We start from the raw sequence: 26,615 nt of genomic DNA, 5'->3' as shown, positions 1-26,615 counted from the left end.
TCCCTTGAATCTGAACCAAGGGAAGAGCATATAGGTATGCTGTCTTAATGTTATATATTGTCTACAACAGAAGTATGGAGTACCTAACATTTATGTGGATACTCTGTTTACATAAGGACATTTAACTGTTCAAAAGAGGGTAGTACTGAATGGGACAAACAAGTGAACTGTGGTGTTTGTAAAGTCTTAGAATAAGGCCAACTATTCAAAATGTTTTTTGGGAGCCATATAAAAAATTAGATTTGCGAGATTAAGAGATTTATTTGTCAATGCATATATGCACTTTATGTGATAACAGTATTAATGAAGTGAACCTTTCTGTAAAACTGATATATAAGCTTCACATGCTCACTTAGCTTGCCTGTAACAGATTCAGGGTGAGCATGTTGATTGTTTCGTCACTGGATATTTATTGTCAATGGATGTTGCCTAAAAAATACTAATGCTACCATTGGTCTTGTTTATTTTCTCTAAAAATGGAAGTATGTAGCTGCAGCATTACACTTTCTTTCATTATTGGGAAGATATTTTTAAAAACAGTTCCATTGAGATAAGATACCACATAATTAATAGAAATTCCCCAATTTAAAAATATTGTTGTACCTTAGTATAAAAAAGTATGAAGGATAAATTATTTTTGATGGTATAAATAAATTAAAATGGTTAAAACACTAATGATATTATATATAGCAAATTTTGCAAAAAAAAATTTATTTACAGTTTGTCAACTTCCCAATACATATTTTGAATGTGAAAAAAGTTAAATATTTTGATAAAAAAGTGATTAGGTATTATAAATAACACCAAATCTACTATTAGCAATTTTTCACGGTTCTTTTCCTCATTCAAGTTAGATAATTAGTCAAGTCATCATTACTATTATTTTTTTTTTTTTTTTAACAAGTCGGCCGTCTCCCACCGAGGCAATTATTTCCAAAGACAGCACCTGTTTTTATTTTTGACAGTGATAAACAGTATCAATAAAATAGGATTAAATACTTCATAAATGCATCTGAAAGTTGTAACAAATTAAAACAATCATAACATTGAAAAAGGATTTCCTTGCTGCAAAGTATTTGTCAGTTTACCCACTTTACAGGAAATGTTATTCCAGCTTATGGACATTATCTAACTAAGCAAACTTCTTCTTCCAGCTCGTGGGGCCTAATTTCTTTATACGTTGATGATACATGTGGTTCATCATCTTGTACATTGCTGAGGAAGAAAAAATATTACAAACATTTTGCATGATAATTCAGTTAAAGTATTAGCAGTTTCTTATTCATTTATTACTGTATTTGGTAGATTATTTGATGGATTACTCTGTCATCTAATATTAGTATTCATATAGAAGTGCTAAACCCACAAGGATCATACAGTGCCTGGGGAATGGGATACAATCAAGTTTAATCTAAGGAATTAGTAGCTTCACTTCCTCAGATCAAGAACTCTTTACCAGCATTTAGGCCCTCTCTCAAAGGGTCTCTTTCTTATGTAATTCTTGAATTAGGAAAATGTAATTCCAAATTCAGATACTGGTACTCTATAATTCTCAATTTTCCAAATAAAAGGAAAATTTTGATTGATAATAGTAAAACTGATTTCAATTTTCTAAAGAGAGGTTTTCTGAAATTATGACTCAGAACTACTCTTTCTTAAAACAAATCTTTTTCTCAAAACACTACTGCTGCATATTCCAGTTATGATATGACATACAGTATTGCATAAATAATTTCTTTAAGAATATCACAATCCATTTATTAGAAATATTTTTAAAATTTTGTCAATAAAGAGTTCCTTATTACTGCATTTATGTTGCTTTCTAGTGGTAATTTCTTGTTTAATTAAATCACTCAGATTAATTTTTTACTACAATGATTTAATTTATTATTGTTATACAGTAGGATCCTGTATCTATGGGTCCAGTATTCATGGTTTCAGTTATCCTCAGTTTACCGTGGCCCGAAAATAACCTTTAATTCTACTTAATAATGGCCTCGAAGTGCAAAAGTAGTGATGGTGGAAATTCCTCAATGCTTAAGAGAAGCTATGAAGTCTTGCCAGTGATAATTCTCCACTCACTGTGCATAATTTATCAATTAAACTTTATAACAATTATGTATGTAAACGAAAAACAACACATACAGGGTTTGGTATCCGTGGCAAGTTCTTGTAATGTACACCTCGCAGATACGGGGGTCCTACTGTATTAATGTGTGAATAATAAGCTTATATGAGTCATACAGCATCTGGGAAATACTGGGTATCAGGTTTGATCCAAGGAAGGGAAGCTAGTTTCAAGTTTACAATAATTTAAATATTTTATAAAAGTTTCAATCCCTTATTTTATTCACTTTTCATTATTTGTCATTTACCTACATTAATGTTGTCAACCATTTGTCGTTCCATTTATCAAAATATTCTTATAAAACTCTGCAATAATTTTGATTTCCTATTTTGTATAATATTTTGCATCAACTACTTATTCAGTTACGTATTTAAGACTTCTGATAATGTCAACGATCTGCATTGTCGGATAAGCATTGACTGATCCTTGTGAAACCCCATTAGAGTGACTACTTGTCTATGTGTAAAAGGATGGGTAAGGGAAGAGCATGTATTGGAGTATCATTCTGTTTATTGTGTAAAATAAACCACATAGAATTTACCTGGGAAGAAAAAGAAAAGTAGGTAGCACCTGAGAAGTGTCGGGAAATGGAAAGCAAAATTCCATTTGTTTGGCAGGGCAACTGAATATTTTCCAGTCTCGTCAAAGTAAGGTATGTCCCTGTTAAAAAGGTTTCGTTAACTTTTGAGCACATTCAATTCCTTATCTGTTAAAGAAAATTATTTTAACTAAAGGAAATTAAAAAGTTTTCCTGCAGCACCTTCAATGCCTTATCTGCCTAGGAAAATTGTTCTACCTAAAGAAAATTTAAACATTTTCCTGCAGCAAATTCGAGCACTAATTACCACGTAACCTTCTTTCCTGAAATTCTACTGCATCTATGGAATACATGGTAATGTATTTCTTTTATGCAATGTTCTTAACAAAACTGTAGGACTTCTAGCATAATAGGTCTTCTTCTAATAGCAGGTACTGTAATAAATTGATCAACTGTGATATTCTAAAAACTTATGAAAATAAACTTGAAAGAAAATATACAAATTAAATATATCAAATAGCACAAGCAGCTTAAGTAAAAAAAAAATTTATGAGAGTATAAAGATAAACATTAACGTCATCTTACCGAAGAATAACAACACCTTCAAAAATAAAACCAAGAGGGTAGAGTGGAATCCATATTGTATAGCGAAGCCACGTGATGAAGCTTAATTCCACGTCATATACTCTCAACAAGTAGTATGGGTATCTGAAAAATCATGATAAAAGAAATTTTTTCCTAAGGAGAAAATACAAAAGTGCAAAACAAAATCTTATCCAGCCTATTTTATAATCAAAGTTACATGTGGGCAAGTCCTGCTTAACAGGATTCATTTACACCATAAAGAATATATATATCAAGATGATGAAAGTAACAGTAAAAAATTATTTGAAAAATTTGGAGTTGTCTGTAATGTAACGCTAATTTTTCTATATGTACTGTACTTCACACAATACTATTTTACATACATGCTGATTTTCAGAAACAAAACTTTTGAAATATGAGATATTTTCCTGAAGACCCAAAATCTCCTTTCAAATTCTGTTAATAAGATATACATATTAACATCAATGAGACTAGAAAAGTTAGGCCAAGAAATACTAGTAGCAACAAAGACAAAAAAGTATTTTCAGGTTATATCTTATTACAAGGCCTAGAGCATGAAACTTACCTCACTAATTCTATAAGTGACCACACTAGGAAAAGGTAGAAAATGACAGGCTTTGTTTGCATCCTTTCTTCTCCCTCAATCAAGCAAAAAAATATTATACCTCGTCCTCCTACCTGAAATTTTTAAAGTACAAATAAAAAGTGCTAGAAATTCATAGTGAGTGGATGGAGTTGAAGAAACTGTAAAATTTGCAGCAGCACATGCATGAAGCAGTTTGAACTGTAATATGGAGCTTCTAAGCATATTATTCAGAGGTACAGTATGGTGCTTCTTTTTTGACACTTAAGTTTTATATTATCAAACTTTGAAATTACAATTATAATCTATAAGCCTTCTAATAATATTCAGCACTGCAATTTTAATTATACTTTTGTATTTATTAAAAAAAATATCATAGTTTTAATAAATAATAGGTGAAGGAAGGATGTTTTTTTGTCATTTTTTTCACTTAGGTCTGAATTCTGGCACATTTATTTATTTATTTTTATTTATTTTTTATTTGGACATGATACATAGGTTTTTTTTTTTTATTATCACTGGCCGATTCCCACCAAGGCAGGGTGGGAATCGGCCAGTGTACACAGGTGTACAAAGAAATATAGTGATTGGGTGTACATGCCAAAAACCCCTTGCATGCAGAGCATTATGGGCAGCTTAAAATTAACTGAAGATTAACTAAGTAATGATAAATTCAGTGGTAAAAATTACAGTGAACAAATTACAACATTAAGCACAAATGAGTATTTCAAGTAAGAAGCATTAAAGTTGTACAAATTTGTAGCATAACAATGTATAATATAATCGAATCACAACGAGTAAAATCAATGATTTGTAGTGCAGAAATAGGTCATATGGTCATTAGATGAATTACTGGGGTATTCTACTGGGTAATGTAATTAAAAAAAAAACATAGTTTGATAGGGTCACAGGTTATACATTTATGAGATTCAGTTATTCAGTATTTATTCACATAGTTTAAAGTGCACATTATTATTATGACCGCTTTGCTTTAATAAAGCAAAATACGTGTTTCACTCCCATTTTCGAATTAATTTAAGTACATTTTATTATGCATTTTTTGAGCAATTATAAATAATTTAAATGCACAATTATGTAAATACTGTATATTGCACATATATAGTACAATAAACCCTCAATTTAATGGACAAATTGAGGAAAGCAGGTGGCCGGCAATTACAACTGTGGATAGTGAGGAGATTGTTTCTCCACGACTGCAACAACAAACAATTCGGTAAAAAATAAACCTCATCTGTTTTGAAATCAAATGGATTTTATTCCATATTTCTGAAGTCCACTGAACTGAGGGGTTCACCTACATTATTCCAAGGACCTACTTGCTCTTAATCCTCCACTGAACATACCTGAACTATAGCCTCAAAAACAGATCCTTTTGTATATCCAGTAAGTGAATGAAGCACTTCAAGAAACTGTGTCATTAAGCAGAGATGCATCATCCATCCAACAGCCTCATATGTTCCCTCCATGGACTCTGTAAATACAGTACATTATATATTATAATTAAAAAGAAAATAATTTAAAAGACAGCAGAGTACCCCATAGGCATTATATGTAATATTTACATTTAGGGGGCTTCTTGTATACTTAACCCTTTCAGGGTCCGTCCCGTAGATCTACGGCTTTACGGTGAGTGTCCAAACCGTAGATCTACGCCAAAATTCTAGCGCCATCAAATTTAGCGCGAAAGCGCTCATAGGCCTACATGTGAGAGAATGGGTCTGCATGGTGGGTGTGCGCCATAAACAAAAAATCTAGGCGCCTGCATAGCATTGTGGGAAGGCTCTGATCCACCAGGAGGCCTGGTCACAGACCGGGCCGCGGGGGCGTTGACCCCCGGAACTCTCTCCAGGTAAACTCCAGGTATGCCGGCTCAGTCACCCTTGTTCACCATGCCTCGTCGCAAGTCAGCTCTCACTCCCCGGAAAATTGGGACTCTCCTCTTCCTATCTGATAGTTCTGACACTGATGGAAGTGGAAATGAAGACGAATTCTACGGCTTTGATCAGTTAGTGACCGAAAAGAATGACCAGGATATCGATAATAGTGCAGAAAACCCTGACGATCCTCGACCTTCTACCTCTGGTGTGGGCACTCGTGACTCACGGTCGGTTGTTCCTCAACGCAAGAGAAAACTAATATTTTCGCGTGGCCAGGCCTCTGACTTCAGTAATGATGATGATAGTGACGTGGATTGTGATTTTATTGCGCTCGACGATCATTCGAGTAGTGATAGTGAGGAATCATATTCACCAGTGAAGCGTCGGTATGTTCGCCGCCGCATGCGCTCGGGTAGCGTACCCTATGCTGTGCCCAGGGGACGGAGTACATCCCGGAGTACATCCCGTGGCCCTACACCAGTTTTAGGTAGTGATAGTGAGGATGATGTGGCTACACTTGGCATGGATAGACCACAGGCATCAGTGGATGGTGTTAGTGGTGATGGTAGTGGCACCGCCATGCGTGACTCACCAGGCCACGCTGGGACCCACGCTGCTGACTCGTCAGTTCAAGGACAAAGCGGAGCGTCAGCCACCAGCCCACCACAACCACAACCACCCGTACAACAAGCCTATGATGTCCAGTATCCACCAGCAAACCGTATGTGGGATTGGCAGCAAAATCCCAATTTTGTTCCCAAGCCTCACCACTTTGATGACTCTCAAAGTGGAATTCTACCTACTTGTCCCCTTGGAACCATGGCCAATGAACTGGAATTCTTTGAATTATTCTTTGACCAGCCATTGATGGAAATTATTGCCAGGGAAAGTAATAAGTATTTTGAGTACACCATGGCAAATACGATCTTATCACCACAGTCAAGACTACACAGGTGGAAAGAGATGACTGTTGCAGAAATGTATTTGCTTTTTGCAACAATAATGCTTATGCCTCACGTCTATAAGCATAATATAAAAGCATACTGGTCCACAGATCGGCTAATTTCTACCCCGGTCTTCAGTGAAATCATACCAGTGAACAGGTTTATCTTACTCTTACGTATGTTGCACTTCTCTGACAAAACCAGGCCTGACAGAAGTGACAGGTTATACAAGATTAGAAATGTTTTCATGTATCTCAAACAAAAGTTCAGGATATACTTTTATCCATTCAAGAATCTTGTAATTGACGAGTCTTTGATTTTGTTCAAAGGTAGACTGTCATTCAAGCAGTATATACCGAGCAAGGTATAAAACTGTTTGTACTCTGTGATTGTGACAGTGGCCTGGTGTTGGATATTGTTGTATACACGGGTAGTAAAACATTGAAAGATACCAAGATGTTATTGGGTATCTCAGGTGATGTAGTGAGAAACATGATGGCACCTTATCTTGGTAAGGGGCATACATTATATACCGATAACTGGTACACAAGCCCATTACTCAGTGATTTCATGCGAGTGAACAAGACAGATGTGTGTGGCACAGTGCGTTCTAATCGTAAACATATGCCCAGGCTCAACGCAGGTGCTCGTGGTGATGACGTGCAGGTGTTTACTGCCAATGACATCATGGCATTACGGTGGCATGACAAACGAGATGTCACATTGTTGACAACCATTCACCGTAATGAAATGCAAGACAGTGGCAAAATTGATCGAGTGACTAATGAACGTATTCGAAAACCAGTGTCAGTGATTGATTATACACAAAACATGCGCTTGGTTGACAAGTGTGACATGCAGATTGGTTTTGTTGACTGTGTTCGTAAGAGTTACAAGTGGTACATGAAACTTTTCTTCCATCTCATGGACATTTCAATGCTCAATGCATATAATATGTACCAAATAAAGACTGGCAACAGACCACCGTATGGTGAATTTTGTTTGTCTGTTGTCAGACAACTCATAATGAAGTACCAGGTAACAACACCTGCTATACAACATGGTCCTCGAATTCCTCAGGATATACCCAAGCGTTTGAGGAGAGAAGGTGATCATTTCATAATACAGCTTCCTTCAACTCAGAAGAAATTTGCTCAGAAGAGATGCATTGTCTGTGCACAAAGAAAACAACGGCAACAAAGACACAAAGACACTCGGTTTATGTGTGAGGAATGTAAGTTGCCTCTGTGCATGGTGCCTTGTTTCAAGGAGTTCCACAAGCTCCAGCAGTTCTAAAACCATGTCCAGTGATTGTAAATATGTAAATATATGATAGAACATTAGTATTATACAAGATTTGTGCATGTTTATTGTAATAAACAACAGTGGTAAACAATAATATGATAATAACTTTAGTGCGGTTATTGTGTTCAATACAGTGAGTTTATATATATACATTATTGGTCTCTCAGGCCCCAAATATTAGTAGGAATAGAAAAAATTGGAAAAGAAAAGAAAAAACAACTAAAACCACAAAATAATGTAATGTGCGTATGTGGAATTCATCGATGTTGCCGCCACCACATCATTTTTGACAAATTTCTTGGCACTGTATCTCGGTAAGTACTGATCAGATTTTTATTTTTTTTTTGTCTTATTACCTTCACAAAAATATGCTCTTTAATTCTGTAAGAAAAAATAATTTTTTTTTTTTTTTCAAAATTTCTTGGACACTGGAGCACCACTTCAGATTTTGGCCTTGGACCCTGAAAGGGTTAAAATTTCCAGAAACAAAAATTAACATTTTCTGAATACAGTACTATTTGTTGGAGAAGCATGAGTTATGTAATAATGCAATAATAAAGATAATTATTGGAAAAATAATAATATGTATCTACAAAAGTGTACTAAACCTAGCACATAATCATTAATTACAATAATAATGATAACAATAACAATAAGTATCTGCACACTAATTTGAAGGTTGTATAGAATATCTTGTAGTATTTATATGGACCATATAATATAATGTACAATACTGTATATGGAATAATCAAATTTAATATGGTTGAACACAATTATTCCAAGCTTGTTAGTTTTGGCTGCTCGAATATTCCACTTTGGCTCCCAAGAATGAAAAATAGTTTTTTTTTTTTCTTTTAGTACTTTGAAGATAAATATTGTAGCAAAGATGTGCATGCCTTCTTGCAATGTATATATAAAGGTGAGAAAAATATTTCAGAGGAATATACCATAAGTGTCACGGTACACTGGCTGATGTAATTCAACGTACAATGAGGAACACTTGGCATAAGATATGATCAGCAACCTTGTTCAACAGTGATGTTGACTAATGTAGTGAGTGCAATTCTGAAGGCTTCTGTCTTGAAGCAGATATGGCTGAAGTTGAAAGAAAATATTATGTCATGTTCCTAAGAACATTGAAATGAATGATTCCTGATACTACAGGCAGTCCCTGCTGTAGCATATTACATTCCAGGTTACTGCTGTAAACATTAAAATGGTATAAAATACCGACAGATTGTTAGGTAAGACACATATGCAACAGTTAGGTATCTTTATTTCGAAACGTTTCGCCTACACAGTAGGCTTCTTCAGTCGAGTACAGAAAAGTTGATAGAAGCAGAAAATACTTGAAGACGATGTAATCAGTCCATCACCCTTAAAGTTTTGAGGTGGTCAGTCCCTCAGTCTGGAGAAGAGCATTGTTCCGTTGTCTGAAACAATATGAAGTTGAAGTGACAGAATGGGGCCTTATATAGTGCCAGGAGGTGAGACGTAGGTTGCTTTGGGAGGGCAGGTCCCTCTCAAACCCAGCCGCTCTCACTAGTAGAGGTTGTCGAAGTTGATGGTCTGTACCAAGACACCCTTGTGTTGCAGTGTCTGACAGAATGAACATTAAAATGGTATAAAATACCGACAGATTGTTAGGTAAGACACATATGCAACAGTTAGGTATCTTTATTTCGAAACGTTTCGAAATAAAGATACCTAACTGTTGCATATGTGTCTTACCTAACTTACTGCTGTAAAGCAAAAATCTCTATAAAGTAAAATATAGCCTTTTTTCACTTTCAAATGCATATAAAAGTCCCATATACTATTAAGTTAGCAATAGAGCTAGGCCTAAAAAATGCTTATACAGTACACACATTACTTACCTTAAATTATTTTCATCCTTAGCTTACAGTGAGTAGTGAATATATTTATTGTAGGAAGTCTGAATAATAAATGAAGAACTGGTATAATTGAAAATCGCTGCAGCAGTGAAGCGCTGTAAAGTGGAGCCCTTCTGTACTTGTATCAAATTCTTACACTCCAAATACTGCAATTGCATTATATATACTTAAACTTAACATAATGCCATTGCATTATATTTTTAAACTTATCGTGATGCAATTATATCATGTCCTCTTGTTTTTTACTGTCACCTCCCCTCAATCAATATGGAATAATAACGTTCAAATGTGAAAATATTAATAAAATTATTAAAAATGGTGAAACTGTATTGGTTAAACTATTTACTTAGAATGTCAGATTAACAAAATTGTGACAATAACTTAATAACTAAGGCATCGCATTCCCCAAGAGTGCCATTTAGATGAAAAAATATTTAACATGATCACTGCATAAGCAATATTCTCCCTCAGCATTGCCAAGTAGCAGCAATGAGGAAATAATTAAATGTTGCTAAGTAGCAACAAGTAGTGTAATGTCACCATGGTTGTTTAATATATTTATAGATGGGGTTGTAAAAGAAGTAAATGCTAGGGTGTTCAGGAGAGGGGTGGGATTAAATTATGGGGAATCAAATTCAAAATGGGAATTGACACAGTTACTTTTTGCTGATGATACTGTGCTTATGGGAGATTCTAAAGAAAAATTGCAAAGGTTAGTGGATGAGTTTGGGAATGTGTGTAAAGGTAGAAAGCTGAAAGTGAACATAGAAAAGAGTAAGGTGATGAGGGTATCAAATGATTTAGATAAAGAAAAATTGGATATCAAATTGGGGAGGAGGAGTATGGAAGAAGTGAATGTTTTCAGATACTTGGGAGTTGACGTGTCGGCGGATGGATTTATGAAGGATGAGGGTAATCATACAACTGATGAGGGAAAAAAGGTGAGTGGTGCGTTGAGGTATATGTGGAGTCAAAAAACGTTATCTATGGAGGCAAAGAAGGGAATGTATGAAAGTATAGTAGTACCAACACTCTTATATGGATGTGAAGCTTGGGTGGTAAATGCAGCAGCGAGGAGACGGTTGGAGGCAGTGGAGATGTCCTGTCTAAGGGCAATGTGTGGTGTAAATATTATGCAGAAAATTCGGAGTGTGGAAATTAGGAAAAGGTGTGGAGTTAATAAAAGCATTAGTCAGAGGGCAGAAGAGGGGTTGTTGAGGTGGTTTGGTCATTTAGAGAGAATGGATCAAAGTAGAATGACATGGAAAGCATATAAATCTATAGGGGAAGGAAGGAGGGGTAGGGGTCGTCCTCGAAAGGGTTGGAGAGAGGGGGTAAAGGAGGTTTTGTGGGCGAGGGGCTTGGACTTCCAGCAAGTGTGCGTGAGCGTGTTAGATAGGAGTGAATGGAGAAGAATGGTACTTGGGACCTGACGATCTGTTGGAGTGTGAGCAGGGTAATATTTAGTGAAGGGATTCAGGGAAACCGGTTATTTTCATATAGTCGGACTTGAGTCCTGGAAATGGGAAGTACAATGCCTGCACTTTAAAGGAGGGGTTTGGGATATTGGAAGTTTGTGTATCTTTATACGTATATGCTTCTAAACTGTTGTATTCTGAGCACCTCTGCAAAAACAGTGATAATGTGTGAGTGTGGTGAAAGTGTTGAATGATGATGAAAGTATTTTCTTTTTGGGGATTTTCTTTCTTTTTTTGGGTCACCTTGCCTCGGTGGGAGACGGCCGACTTGTTGAAAAAAAAAAAAAAAGTAGCAGCAATGAAAATATTTATGAATATGTATAAAATAATTACTTAGATGAAGTATACCTGGTGAGGGTTTCGGGGGTCAACGCCCCCACAGCTCAGTCTGAGACCAGGCCTCGTGGCCTGGGTGTCAATAAAATAATCAATGGGGAAAGAGGCACCACCTTTCTTCTTGTATGACAGTACTTCCATGTGTAACTAGAACCAACCAATCTACTATCTATAATAATGTGCAGTAAGAAAAGAATTCATGTATGTGTCATGTAGTAAATGGGAAGAAAATGAACTATGAAAAAATAAACAAGAAAAGATATCTTGGAATCAATTAACTCAACCATACCACTGGTTCCAATTAAGGAAAACATATGTAGCAAATCTAACATGTGAAGGTATTGCCAGAGTTTGTAACTCTTCATATATGTTTCCAATAACCATTACTATTTGTAAGTGATCAAACTTAACCCTTTCAGGGTCCACAGCCAAAATCTGAAGGGGTGCCCCAGTGTCCAAGAAATTTTGAAGAAGAAAAAAAATTTTCTTACAGAATTCAAGATAATATTTTTGTGAAGGTAATAAAAAAAAATTCTGATCAATACTTACCGAGATACAGTGGCGAGAAGTTGACCCAAAATGACCGGGTGGCAGCAACATCAGTGACTTCCGCAAAATTGCATTTTTTTAATTTGTTTTTTATACTTTTTTCTTTTTTCTAATTTTTTTCTTTTTCTAGTAACATTTGTGGTCTGTGAGACCAATATAATGTATATTGTATAAGTGTACACTCATTGTATTCAACACAATAACTGCACTAATTTGTTTATCATTATATTGCTTACAAAACTTGTTTACAAGTTTATTGTAAACAATATGATGAAAATATTAGTGTGGTTATTGTGTTGAATACAATGGTACCATATAGTACTATATGGTACAATGGTGCAATGGTACCATATGGTACAGTGGTATCATATGGTACAATGGCACCATGATACAATGGTACCATATGGTAGAATATGGTACAATGGCACCATTTGGTATAATGGTACCATATGATACAATGGTACCATATGGTGCAATGGTACCTTATGGTGCAATGGTACCTTATGGTGCAATGGTACCTTATGGTACCATATGGTACACTGTACCTTATGGTACCATATGGTACACTGTACCATATGGTACTGTTGTATTCAACACAATAAACACACTAATATTTTCATCATTATTTCATTTACAATAATCGTTTACAACAAAAATATGCAAAAATGTTGTATATTAGTAATGTTCTATTATATATTTACAAATGTACAGCCACTCAACATGTTCCTTGAGGTGGATAACAAAGCACTTTCTTGGAAACTGCCGAGTCACTAGCTAGCTTGCAGTCGTCACTCACTCAGTCTTGCCTGGTGCCTGGTGGCAGCAACATCTGTAACTGACCATATGGTACATGGTATCATATGTTACAGGGTACCATATGGTGCAAGGTACCATATGGTACAGGGTACCATATGGTACAGGGTACCATATGGTACAGGGTACCATATGGTACAGGGTACCATATGGTACAGGGTACCATATGATACAGGACACCATATGGTACAGATACAGGGATCCATATGGAAATAAAGTCACCCTGACCTTTTTTGGGTTATCCTAGGATTTTTTTACATATGCTGCTATGTATGATAATCTATGTAACTGTATTTGTGTACACCTGAATAAACTTACTCAAGCACATGTGGCATAGTAAGTTTATTTAGGTATACACAAATAAAGTTACATAGATTATCATACATAGCAGCATATGTTTGGAGACCCTAAGATAACCAAAAAAAGTCAGACAGACTTATTTCCATTAAGGTCCCTGTACCATATGGTACAATGTACCATATGGTATAATGTTACATATGATACAATGTACTATATGGTACATTGTACCATATGATACCATTGTATGACATCGCACCATTGTACCATATGATACCATTGTACCATGTGGTACAATGGTACCATATGGCTCAAAACCATAGAATTCCTCTTCAGATCCACTTCCATCAGTCTTAGAACTGCAAGTTGTGAAGAGGAGAGTCAGAATTCGCCAAGAGAGTGAGTGGGGAGTGAGAGCTTCCTTGCCGCCAGGCATGATGAACAAAGCAATTTGGCGGCGTTCCCACAATGCCATGCAGGCGTCCAGATTTTTTCTATAGTGCACACACTGACCACCCAGACCCATTCTCTCAGATGTAGGCCTACCGGCCTTCTTGCGCTAAATTTGACGCCACTAGAATTTTGCCGTAGATCTACGGTTTGGACCCTCAACATAAAGCCGTAGATCTACGGCACGGACCCTGAAAGGGTTAAATATAAAAGTATCTCAAGAATAATAAACTACCTAGTCTCACCTGGACCATCTCTGAGGTATCGTGTGCTCATCACAGAAATAACATATATGAAGCCAACAAACTGCCACAGATTGTACAGGAACAGATACACTTTCTTCAGAGACTCTCCTGGAAAAATAAGTATACTGTGCATACGTGCATACATACTGGTAAACATAAATGTTTCTGTTGCAAACCTTATGCAGGTAGTACTATGAACTGAAATAATTTATGCCAATGACAAATCTCTCTCTCAATACAGTAATTTGGCCAGTAAAAAAATTTATCCACACATCCCAAATAAAAGTATCCACATATTCCACACATGTAGAAAACCAGTGTGAAAAAATAAACAGTAATACCCTGAGCACTATCATGTGCTCACACATCTGAAAAAAGGAGAAGAATCAAGAGAAATGCACTATAAGTGGTTCTCTTGACTCTTTCTTCCTGTTCTTCTGAAGATGTATATGTAAGCACATTAAAGTGCTCAACTTTTCCTGTTTATTTTTTTTCACAATGATATTTATTGACTAAAAACTTAATATAAATGTGCATGCATGTGTGTGTGTGTGTGTGTGTGTGTGTGTGTGTGTGTGTGTGTGTGTGTGTGTGTGTGTGTGTGTGTGTGTGTGTGTGTGTGTGTGTGTGTGTGTGTGTGTGTGTGTGTGTGTGTGTGTGTGTGTGTGTGTGTGTGTGTGTGTGTGTGTGTGTGTGTGTGTGTGTATGTGTGTGTGTGTGTGTGTGTGTGTGTGTGTGTGTGTGTGTGTGTGTGTGTGTGTGCGTGTGTGTGTGTGTGTGTGTGTGTGTGTGTGTGTGTGTGTGTGTGTGTGTGTGTGTGTGTGTGTGTGTGTGTGTGTGTGTGTGTGTGTGTGTGTGTGTGTGTGTGTGTGTGTGTGTGTGTGTGTGTATGTATGTATTTACCTATTTCACCTACTTGTGGTTGCAGGGGATGAGTCATGGCTCCTGGCCCTGCCTCTTTGCTGGTTGCTACTAGGTCCACTTTCTCCCTGCTCCATTTATTTTTTTTTTATTTTTATTTATTTATTTATTTATTTATGTCTTTGCAAATAGTACATTGAGATTATGTATTTACAATAATGGGTTGCAATGCAAAGAGAGCCTCTATTATGCCTAGGCATTATGGGCCAACTTAACATTATTGGCTTACAGACTACTTAACACTAAGAATTATATCATAGTTGTATAGCAGATTATTAATTATAAGTGAATCTAATTTATATAAGACAAAAGATATATTCATATATTCAAAAATGCTTTTTGTGAAAACAATGATTCAATTAAATTCCTGTCGACAATGGATAAAAGGTTCAAAGTAATTGTTGAAATTATATCGGAAATACATAATTGAGTATGTGAGTTCTGAGTATTTAGCATTTAGTCATGGGTGATTAAGTGGCTTTTGAGAAGAGTCTTAAGTTGATTTTCAGACCGGGTTACTCAAGTATCTTCTGGTAGTGAATTCCATATTTTGGGGCCCTTTATGTGCATAGAGTTTTTGCACAGTGTGATATGGACACGAGGTACATCAAAAAGAGATCTGTGTCTTGTGTTATGGTCATGTGTCCTGTTAAGGTTGGTGAGAAGTTTGAGTGGAGGGTTTATATTTGCGTGTATTGTTCTGTGTATGTAGTAGGCACATGAATAAGTATGGATGTTCTTAATGGTGAGCAGATTTAGACTTTTGAAAATTGGTAGAGTATGCTGGCAGGGGGTGGGAATTTATCATCATTCTGACTGCTGCCTTTTGCTAGGTTATTAGAGGTCTTAGGTGATTTATTGTTGTTGATCCCCCATGAGCTTTATCGTGCATGTGTGTGTGTGCATTTTTTTTTTTTTTAACACACTGGCTATCGCCCGTCGGCCAAATAAAACAAACAAAAAACATGCCAGTGAAGAAGTGGGGCCAGGAGCTATGACTCAACCCCTGCAACTACATATAGGTGAGTGTACATAAACACACTGTGTACAGTAAACCTTTGATGTAACAGATTAACTAGGGAGAGTGGGTGGGTGGTAACAATTGTAGCAGATATAGATGAGGTTGTCTTACTGTGATAGTAACAGTAATAGACAACTGTTATAACCAACAAACTCTGTCCACTGTTTCCAAATCATTTGACCCATCAGATTTTATCCTGTATTTCTGAAAGCTGATATACTGAGGTCCATTAAATCGAGGGTTTACTGTATTTGCTATTATTGTATGTGCTAATGTCATTAACTTATAAGGGTGAATAAAAGACAGCTCCTGGTCCATCAAGTAGCACAAATATTAGGGTACTGTACAAAACATATGCTGGTACAATATTTGTTGAAGTTATAGCTCACTTTTTGTAGGCCATCCAAGCTCCTCTGCCTGCATTTGCTCATAGAGTCCTGGGTAGTCATCCACAATATCTCTTGCTTCATCTGACAAATCCTCTTCATGAATCCACTTATCAAAATCTATCTTAAAATAATAATAATGAGAATTAGCAGCTCAAAACACTAGCTCCATTACAGCATTTTTGCAAACAATATTTTATACAGCACTGTATTACACACATTATTATATTCACAAGTGTAAATATTACATACTGAAGAATAAAAAAAACAATATTCTCATGAACATTACAGAAATAACCTGCAGACAGGAGACAAAATTATGATAGTATGTCAGTCCTATGTGTAGGGTTATTTGTGTACTATTTACTGAGTGTCCCAGTTGACTTTTAGTACACTCAGGTTAGTACAAAGTGTACTTAAAGGTGCTTGTTCTAGTCAACTTATTACTGGGTGTTCTCAGTTATTTGTAGTACAGTCAGATTGTTACAAAGTATATCTAATTGTTTGTAGAACATTCAGGTATAGGTCGGCCATCACTAATCTGGCATCATTGGGACCTGTAGTGTGCCGGATTAGTGAGTTTGCCGGATTACAGAGTGGGTAGATTAGAATACACTTAATTAACCTATCAACAGAGAGTTTCTGCTACATCTTCCTTATTTTCATCACTGCTTTCTCCTCCACTGGCTTGCTGCTGTGGATTTACAACCATCTGCACAATATCTGAGTCAGTATAATTATGAAATTTGAGTCGGTATAATGATCTGAGCCAGTATAATGATGAAATTTGAAATTATGCTAGCTGAAATTAGTGCCGGATTACTGATGTAACCAGATAACTAATTTCTGGATTAGTGATGGTTGACCGTAGTTACAAGTGTACTCATGTACCATACTCAAGATAATTCATCCTTACAGATTTTGGTAGTTACGATCAAATATAAGGAAGTAATATGACGATTATTCAGATATAAGGAAATGGCAAATCACATTTTAAAAATGCCATATGGAACATATAATTTTGTCTAAAATCACAAATTTTTACTATGGTTTGTCTTGGTATGCATTTTTTACAAGGTTATCTCTTATCCAGTTACCCACTCCATTCATCCTGTATCACTAACTGCACAACAAATATTTAAAGCTTTTTAATATATCAAGTACAGGAGGGCCCCACTTACACAGCAGGTTAGGTTCCAGGCTGTTGTTGTGAAGTGAAAATTGCTGTAAAGTGAAATGCATATAAAAGCCTGATAACATGTTTACACTATCATATATCAGTGAGAAACAGAGCCAGGTCTAAATAATGCATATACAGTACACATGTTACTTACCTTAAAGTATTTTTGCCCTTAGCTTATAGTGAGTGATTATATTTGTTGTAGGAAATCTGAATAAATGAAGAATAGATATAGTAACTGAAAACTGATGCAGTAGCAAAACGCCAGAAAGCGAAGTGCTGTAAAGCAGGGCCCTCCTATTAAAAAACTTTATCTAAAAGACCTTAATTTAATGGATACTGGAAATTACAGAAAATTCAAGAGATACACTGATTTTGGAAATATATAACAAAATTTTTTAGTTACAGAATTGTCTGTTACACTCTCCTGAGTTTAATTTTGGAAACAACGAACAGTCTGTTAACCACAGAACTTCCCATTAATGTTACAGTCTGCTGGGTAAACTGATTTTGAAATATATAACAAAATTTTTTAGTTACAGAATTGTCTGTTACAGAGTTTAATTTTCACTGGTTACAGTCTTTAAACTGTTTCAATCACTGGTTACAGCAGCAAAAAAAAAAAAAAAAAGTCCATTATTCAGATTTACCAGACAACTGGCATAATATTACTGGTCACACTCTTTCCTCTATTAGTCCATTAAATTAAGGTTTCCCTATATATTTGTATGAAATAGTAACTTTTATGATTGGTTCCATTGATATAACAACAGCTATTTTAATATGCAAGGTGCAATAAAATAGTAAGCTGACTAGCTTGCAGCTTAGTAGAAATTTCATTCTGTGCAATGCCAACTTTTTTCTTTTTTTTTTTTGATAGGAAATACCACATGATTGGTAAGGACACTTATACTACACCCTGAATACATACATACAGAGAAAACTCTGAATATCTTCAATTATCATTTCCAAATGTGAAAGCAGAAAAAGGAACCAAGAGAAATTACTGATTTTAACACCTGTATGACCCATATGGATTTAGCAAATATTTTTAATATAATAATAATAATAATGATAATAACATGGAACTGTACAAAGATCTGATACTACATGGTAAGAGAAGAAGTGGTAGTAAGGGAAGGAGGGAAGGATAGTTGGTGAGAGGGGAAAGTGTGTGTGCTGGTAAGAGGGGGGGAGAAAATGTTGGTGAGAGTGGAAGTCATGGTTAAGGAGGGAGGGAGAGAAATTTCCACAAATGATGCAATGCCACATTGAGGGAGAATTGAAAATTTCTTAAAAAAAAAAAAAAAAAAAAATGACAAAGTATACTCCTTAGTTTATAACTGGTAGTCTGCAGTTGTCAAACTGTCCTTTAATCAAGTAATTTCTTACAAACTCTTATAATAGGGTAATTTCTTACAAACTCTTATAATAGGTAATTTCTTACAAACTCTTATAATAGGGTAATTTCTTACAAACTCTTATAATAGGGTAATTTCTTACAAACTCTTATAATAGGGTAATTTCTTACAAACTCTTATAATAGGGTAATTTCTTACAAACTCTTATAATAGGGTAATTTCTTACAAACTCTTATAATAGGGTAATTTCTTACAAACTCTTATAATAGGGTAATTTCTTACTTTTAGCCAGGCAGGCTTCTTTGTATCTTCAATGAGTCGAGGCCAAAATTCAACCTGAGCCTTAGTTAGACTCAACTCAACATAGCGGTCAAGTATTCTGTATCTGCTTTTCTGTAACAAAAAATATTATAAAAAATTTAACATTATACATACATATATATGTTGTATTACTTTTTCTGGCTCTCTCTCACGCAAACATATGTGATATGCAAAAACTGCAACTACTGTAGTAGATATTTTACAAATAAATAGATATCAGTTTTGGAGGGTGGTATTACAGAATATTTACCTCTGGGTCAATTGTTCTGAAAAGCCTGAGGTTGAATCCGTATTTCTTTTCCCCTTGAGCACCATGACCAACAGCTGAGAATATTAGGTTCTGCTCCTGAAGATTCACATTGGGAGCCTGGAGATGGAAGACAGTGTATACAATAGACATTAATAACCTTTATCACTCCCCTCAAATGTTTTTCTATACAGTAGTCTTTTTATCAACTATACTACTTCCATGCTTTCAGATATAAAAAATATAGTAATTAAAATTTATACATATTGTACTATATTACCAGTGATAATACAACTTTTTTTTTTTTTTTTACAAAATGCATATGCCTGCCCTGATTCTCTCCCCTCCCTCACCTGTCTTTAGTGCATATACTTTTTTTTTTTTTTCTTAAAATTTTTTTTTTTTTTTTCCAACAAGTCGGCTGTCTCCCACCAAGGCAGGGTGATCCAAAAAAAAAGAAAATCCCCAAAAAGAAAATACTTTCATCATCATTCAACACTTTCACCTCACTCACACATTATCACTGTTTTTGCAGAGGTGCTCAGAACACAACAGTTTAGAAGCATATATGTATAAAGATACACAACATATCCCTCCAAACTGCTAATATCCCAAAACCCCTCCTTTAGAGTGCAGGCATTGTACTTCCCATTTCCAGGACTCAAGTCTGGCTATATGAAAATAACCGGTTTCCCTGAATCCCTTCACTAAATATTACCCTGCTCACACTCCAACAGATCGTCAGGTCCCAAATACCATTCGTCTCCATTCACTCCTATCAAACACGCTCATGCACGCCTGCTGGAAGTCCAAGCCCCTCGCCCACAAAACTTCCCTTACCCCTTCCTTCCAACCTTTTCGAGGACGACCCCTACCCCGCCTTCCTTCCCCTACAGATTTAAATGCTCTCCATGTCATTCTACTTTGATCCATTCTCTCTAAATGACCAAACCACCTCAACAACCCCTCTTCAGCCCTCTGACTAATACTTTTATTAACTCCACACCTTCTCCTAATTTCCACACTCCGAATTTTCTGCATAATATTTACACCACACATTGCCCTTAGACAGGACATCTCCACTGCCTCCAACCGCCTCCTCGCTGCTGCATTCACAACCCAAGCTTCACACCCATATAAGAGTGTTGGTACTATACTTTCATACATTCCTTCTTTGCCTCCATAGATAACGTTTTTTGACTCCACATGTACCTCAACGCACCACTCACCTTTTTTCCTTCATCAATTCTATGATTAACCTCATCCTTCATAAATCCATCCGCCGACACGTCAACTCCCAAGTATCTGAAAACATTCACTTCTTCCATACTCCTCCTCCCCAATTTGATATCCAATTTTTCTTTATCTAAATCATTTGATACCCTCATCACCTTACTCTTTTCTATGTTCACTTTCAACTTTCTACCTTTACACACACTCCCAAACTCATCCACTAACCTTTGCAATTTTTCTTTAGAATCTCCCATAAGCACAGTATCATCAGCAAAAATTAACTGTGTCAATTCCCATTTTGTATTTGATTTCCCATAATTTAATCCCACCCCTCTCCCGAACACCCTAGTATTTACTTCTTTTACGACCCCATCTATAAATATATTAAACAACCATGGTGACATTACACATCCCTGTCTAAGACCTACTTTTACCAGGAAGTATTCTCCCTCTCGTCTACACACCCTAACCTGAGCCTCACTATCCTCATAAAAACTCTTTACAGCATTTAGTAACTTACCACCTATTCCATATACTTGCAACATCTGCCACATTACTCCTCTATCCACTCTAATATATGCCTTTTCTAAATTCATAAATGCAATAAAAACTTCCCTACCTTTATCTAAATACTGTTCACATATATGCTTCAATGTAAACACTTGATCTACACATCCCCTACCCACTCTAAAACCTCCTTGCTCATCCGTAATCCTACGTTCTGTCTGAATTATTACAAATACTCAAGGTCAGGTTGAATAGCTGTAATTATCCCAGAGTTGACTAAATGGACACAATAACCCCAAGGTCAATTTAATACCTGTGAGAAGCCTATTATTATTATTATTATTATTATTATTATTATTATTATTATTATTATTAATATTATTATTATTATTATTATTAATTATTATTAAACCACCACATTTAGACTCCATGACGAGGCCTCAATAAGGAAGTTCACAGCTGACCTAGAGACTGTTGACTGGCCTACAGAATTCTCCAAGGCCAATGGTATTGATGACTGGACAGACATTTTTCTTAACAAATTACTTAGACTATACAACAAACATTGTCCTATAAAAACAAAACAGATCACAAACAAACGGCTTGGTTGCCCATGGCTAACCAGCACCATTCTGAAATCCATTGACAAGAAACACCAATATAAAAAGCAATATAGACAGGGCTTAATACACAAAGATATTCTTAAACACTATTCATCAGTTCTCACCAAAGTAATAAAGAAAGCCAAACAACTATACTGCTCCAGTAGATTCACAGACACTAGAGGAGATATAAGAAAGACCTGGAAAACACTCTCTCAGATTCTAGAGACCCACAAACTGAAAAACCAAGAATATTGTCCTAACTAAACCTAATGAAACACCACTACATCCCACTGACACAGCTAACAAGATAAACGACTTCTTCTCAACCATAGGATCTAATCTCGCCAATAAAATCCCACATACCAATGCCCATGCCGGGGACTACCTAGATGGGAATTTCCCAAATTCCTTCTATCTTGCACCAACTGAGCCCATGGAAGTCACTGAGATTATAAAGTCACTTAAAAATAACTCAGGGAATCTGTCTCATGTCCCACCATTACTGTACAAGCGAGCGGCCCATGTCCTTTCACATGCTATTTCATTACTTTTTAACAAGTCACTAGAAACTATTACCTTCCTGAAACTACTCAAGATGGCAAGGGTTACACCAATACATAAAGGTGGTGACCCTACAGACTTAAACAACTATAGGCCAATATCAAACTTATCATTGCTATCCAAAATCTTTGAGAAACTCGTGCACAGGAGACTATATTCATTTATAACGGCACAAAACATACTCAACCCCTGCCAACTTGGATTCAGGAAAAATAAAAGCACTAATGATGCAATCATAAAAATGCTAGATCTGCTTTACACAGCATTGGAAAATAAGGAATATCCACTAGGAATTTTTATTGACCTAAGAAAAGCTTTTGACACAGTAGACCACGACATCCTACTCCATAAACTTGACCATTACGGTATAAGAGGCCATGCGCTTGCTTATTTCAAATCTTACCTTACTAATAGGTACCAGTATGTCACCATTAACCCTTTGACTGTCGCAACCCCCAATCCTGAGGTGTCTCCTGGTGTCGCAAAATTTAAAAAAAAAATTCTTATGAAATGATAAGAGAATCTTTTCCCGATTGTAATGACACCAAAAAAACGAAATTTGATGGAAAACTGACGGAATTATGCTCTCGCGAAGTTAGCGACCTCGGCGCTGTTTACAAATCGGCGATTTCGCCCACTTTGAGCCCTATTTTCGGCTAATTCCATTGTTCCAGTCGCCCAAACTCATAGCTATTTCTTTAGAACTCCATTTTTTCTATCGATTGAGTACAAGAAATTGCCCATTTACCGATTTCAACTACCTAATAATGTGGTCAGAAATTTGCAATTTGGCCAATTTCACGAAAACTAAAAAATATGACAGTTTCAAAATAAGGTCCAGAATGAACAGTGCAGACATTCCTGGCTCTAAAATAACATTTTCTTTGTTCATCAGTCATGTCTCCAGGCCCCTCTGATATTACTCTTGCTTTCTATTTTGAACTTTTATTCAAACAAAAAATAGAAGACTTACTATTATGCAGACTACTGCAATACTGTAATAATTGTATAAATAACATCAACCCATTCATGACTGCATATTAGAATGGCTAGTTGGACATTTATTGGACAAAGGCATCATTTGTTTACTTTTGAACATTGGCAAAAATCAAACATTTACCCTACTTTGAGCTCCATTTCTAGGTTCTTTTTATAGTAAAATTAATCAAAATCACCTCTATTTCTATAATATATTTTCCATTCTATCAAATGAGACCAAGAAAACGAGAATACAACCATAAATACTATACGAAAATAGACCACAAAGTCGGCATTTTAATTAAAAAAAATGGTCGGAGTTTTTTTTTTCTCATTATGCACTGTGTGCTCCAGGATTTTTTTTATATGGTGCACACTGACCACACAGACCCATTCTCTCACATGTGGGCCTACCAGCTTTCTCCTGCTTGATTAGAAGCCGCTAGAATTTATGAGTATACAGTGGACCCCCGGTTAACGATATTTTTTCACTCCATAAGTATGTTCAGGTGCCAGTACTGACCGAATTTATTCCCATAAGGAATATTGTGAAGTAGATTAGTCCATTTCAGACCCCCAAACATACACATACAAACGCACTTACATAAATACACTTACATAATTGGTCGCATTCGGAGGTAATCGTTATGCGGGGGTCCACTGTATATACGTCAAACATGGTACCTCGTAAGACGTATATATACGGCCGTGACAGTCAAAGGGTTAAAGACACAGCATCAACAACACGGCCACTTGATACTAGAGTTCTGCAGGGAAGTGTCCTTGGTCCCCTGCTCTTCCTCATATACATCAATGATCTTCCAAATGTATCCCAACACCTGAAACCCATTCTCTTTGCTGACGACACGACTTATGTCATCTCTCACCCTAATCTTGCCACCCTCAACACCATTGTTAACGAGGAGCTGATCAAAATATCGACTTGGATGACAGACAATAAACTTACGCTTAACACTGACAAAACCTACTATATTATGTTTGGTAGCAGAGCAGGAGATGCACAAATTAACATTAAGATCGACAACACTCTAATTACCAGACATAATGAGGGCAAATTCCTAGGCCTATACCTTGACAACAACCTGAATTTCAGCACCCATATCCAACACATAACCAAAAAAGTATCCAAAATGGTTGGGATCCTCTCCAAGATACGATACTACGTGCCGCAAACTGCCCTTATCACACTATACCATTCACTTATATATCCATACCTCACCTATACTATTTGTGCTTGGGGATCAACTGCAGCAACGCACCTAAAGCCAATAATAACCCAACAAAAAGCTGCAGTAAGAATAATCACTAAATCTCATCCCTGGCAACACACCCCCCCACTCTTCATAGATCTAAACTTACTCCCTGTTCAGAACATCCACACTTACTACTGTGCAATCTACATCTAAAGGACCTTAAACTCCAATATCAACCTTGACCTAAAATGCTTTCTTGATAGTTGTGACAGGATCCACAGGCATAACACCAGACACAAACATCTCTATGACATTCCCCGTGTCCGACTAAACCTTTACAAAAATTCAATGTATTTCAAAGGCCCTAAAATCTGGAACACCCTACCTAAGAACTCTAGAATTGCAGACACATTCATCACCTTCAAAACTACCATTAGAAAACATCTGATCACCCTGATACACCCCGTCAAGTAACTACACGAATACCACCTGGTGGTTCACACTTACACTCACTCACCTATTTGACCATAAATAGAAATATTAATCTCAATCTTAAAATAATGAATCCTGTGATACTCCAATACTGAAACTATGTACTGTGCCAAAACAAAAGCATTCACATTGCTAAACTCACAAACTAGTATTTAGTCACTTAGCCATAATACCAACTTACCTCATAATTTGTAATATTTTAAAACTAAGAATTAAACTAAGTCTGCCCGAAATGCCTAGCCATGCTAGGTGTTCTAGTGGTACACTCTCTAATTATTATTTTACTACATGTAAACCACACAATAACCAAATTCTGTAAACTCAGCATTGTAATCCTTATAGAGAATAAACTTTGAATTTTGAATTTGAATTTGAATTATTATTATTATTATTATTATAATGAAAGAGGAAGCGCTAAACCCGTAGGATTATACAGCGCCTTTGGGGGGGATGTGGAAGGTATTTAGGCTTAATTCATAGAACCGGAGCAGAGATCCAATTCCCTAGATCAAGAGCCTCTCACCAGCGTCAAGGAACCTCCCTTGAGGAGAGAAACCTATTAATTACTGGCGAGCAAAAATGGTTTATGAAGCACACCGAGGAGCACGCAGTAAGCCTAGTCTGTGTTCTAAATTACTGTAGCTTGTAGAAGACGCCACAAAGATCAGGTCGAGGCTACACTCACCTGTACATTCCTCAGCTCAATTCTGAGTGTCACAGTAGAGTCAGTTTGAGCCCAGTACACAAATGGACTCAAAGTATTTTCTCCCATTTTCTTGTTGGGGGTTTTAAGGGCCACTGAGAACTTAGGCCGCGTCCAGCCTTAGTAAATTTATTTTGGTACAGGTACACATAAATACAGTTACACATATATACATAATAACATATGTAAATTACCTAGCATAGGCCAAAAAAGGTCAGACAAAGTGACTTATTTCCACTGGAGTCCTTCATTTCTCTATGTAATGATCATAATGATTAGTAAGTGTTTGTAGGTACAGGTAAGTTTACTCAGGTATATACAAATACAGTTACATAGATTATCATACATAGCAGCATATGTGTAAAGTACCTAGGATAACCCAAAAAAAAGTCAGACAGAGTGGCTTATTTCCATACATACTAACATATGAGTAAATTACTTAGGATAACCCAAAAAGTCAAAGATAAGATAAGATAAGATTTCGTTCGGATTTTTAACCCCGGAGGGTTAGCCACCCAGGATAACCCAAGAAAGTCAGTGCGTCATCGAGGACTGTCTAACTTATTTCCATTGGGGTCCTTAATCTTGTCCCCCAGGATGCGACCCACACCAGTCGACTAACACCCAGGTACCTATTTGCTGCTAGGTGAACAGGACAACAGGTGTAAGGAAACGTGTCGGAATGTTTCCACCCGCCGGGAATCGAACCCGGGCCCTCCGTGTGTGAAGCGGGAGTTTTAGCCACCAGGCCACCGGGCCACCCCACCAGGCCACCGGGCCATCAAAGTGACTTATTTCCATTGGGATCCTTGTCTCTTCT

The 26,615-nt window shown here is 36.4% G+C and overlaps 2 protein-coding genes across 2 annotated transcripts in view; one reads left to right on the top strand and one right to left on the bottom strand.

The window, feature by feature from the left end:
* Positions 1-241: 241 nt before the first annotated feature.
* Positions 242-25,932, bottom strand: Hacd2 (3-hydroxyacyl-CoA dehydratase 2). The gene is made up of 10 exons (XM_053775018.2): positions 25,778-25,932; positions 19,506-19,622; positions 19,217-19,327; positions 16,397-16,517; positions 14,066-14,173; positions 5,220-5,347; positions 3,838-3,950; positions 3,252-3,374; positions 2,670-2,788; positions 242-1,215 (listed from the first exon to the last, which is right to left on the bottom strand). Exons 1-10 carry the CDS (start codon positions 25,862-25,864, stop codon positions 1,133-1,135), a joined length of 1,110 nt encoding a protein of 369 aa, XP_053630993.1. The 5' UTR covers positions 25,865-25,932; the 3' UTR covers positions 242-1,132.
* LOC138852564 (long neurotoxin 1-like) overlaps positions 25,579-26,615 on the top strand; it is a 58,439-nt gene continuing 57,402 nt past the window's right edge. The window contains exon 1 of the mRNA XM_070084092.1: positions 25,579-25,702. Within this exon, the coding sequence (XP_069940193.1) occupies positions 25,672-25,702 (31 nt within the window). The 5' untranslated portion in view covers positions 25,579-25,671. The remainder of the gene's footprint in view (positions 25,703-26,615) is intronic.

This window comes from Cherax quadricarinatus, chromosome 11 (genome assembly GCF_038502225.1).
Source record: "Cherax quadricarinatus isolate ZL_2023a chromosome 11, ASM3850222v1, whole genome shotgun sequence".
Classification (NCBI taxonomy): Eukaryota; Metazoa; Arthropoda; class Malacostraca; order Decapoda; family Parastacidae; genus Cherax; species Cherax quadricarinatus.
The sequence above is the reverse complement of the archived record's forward strand: the minus strand, read 5'-3'. Positions and strand labels throughout refer to the sequence as shown.

Excerpts from the sequence above, each read along its gene's own strand:
- Hacd2 (XM_053775018.2), bottom strand. The coding sequence starts at position 25,864 with ATGGGAGAAAATACTTTGAGTCCATTTGTGTACTGGGCTCAAACTGAC. Across the intron at positions 16,518-19,216 it reads AGAAGCCTGCCTGGCTAAAA|ATAGATTTTGATAAGTGGAT; the intron begins GTAAGAAATTAC and ends TATTATTTTAAG. Across the intron at positions 3,951-5,219 it reads TTTTTGAGGCTATAGTTCAG|GTAGGAGGACGAGGTATAAT; the intron begins GTATGTTCAGTG and ends TAAAAATTTCAG.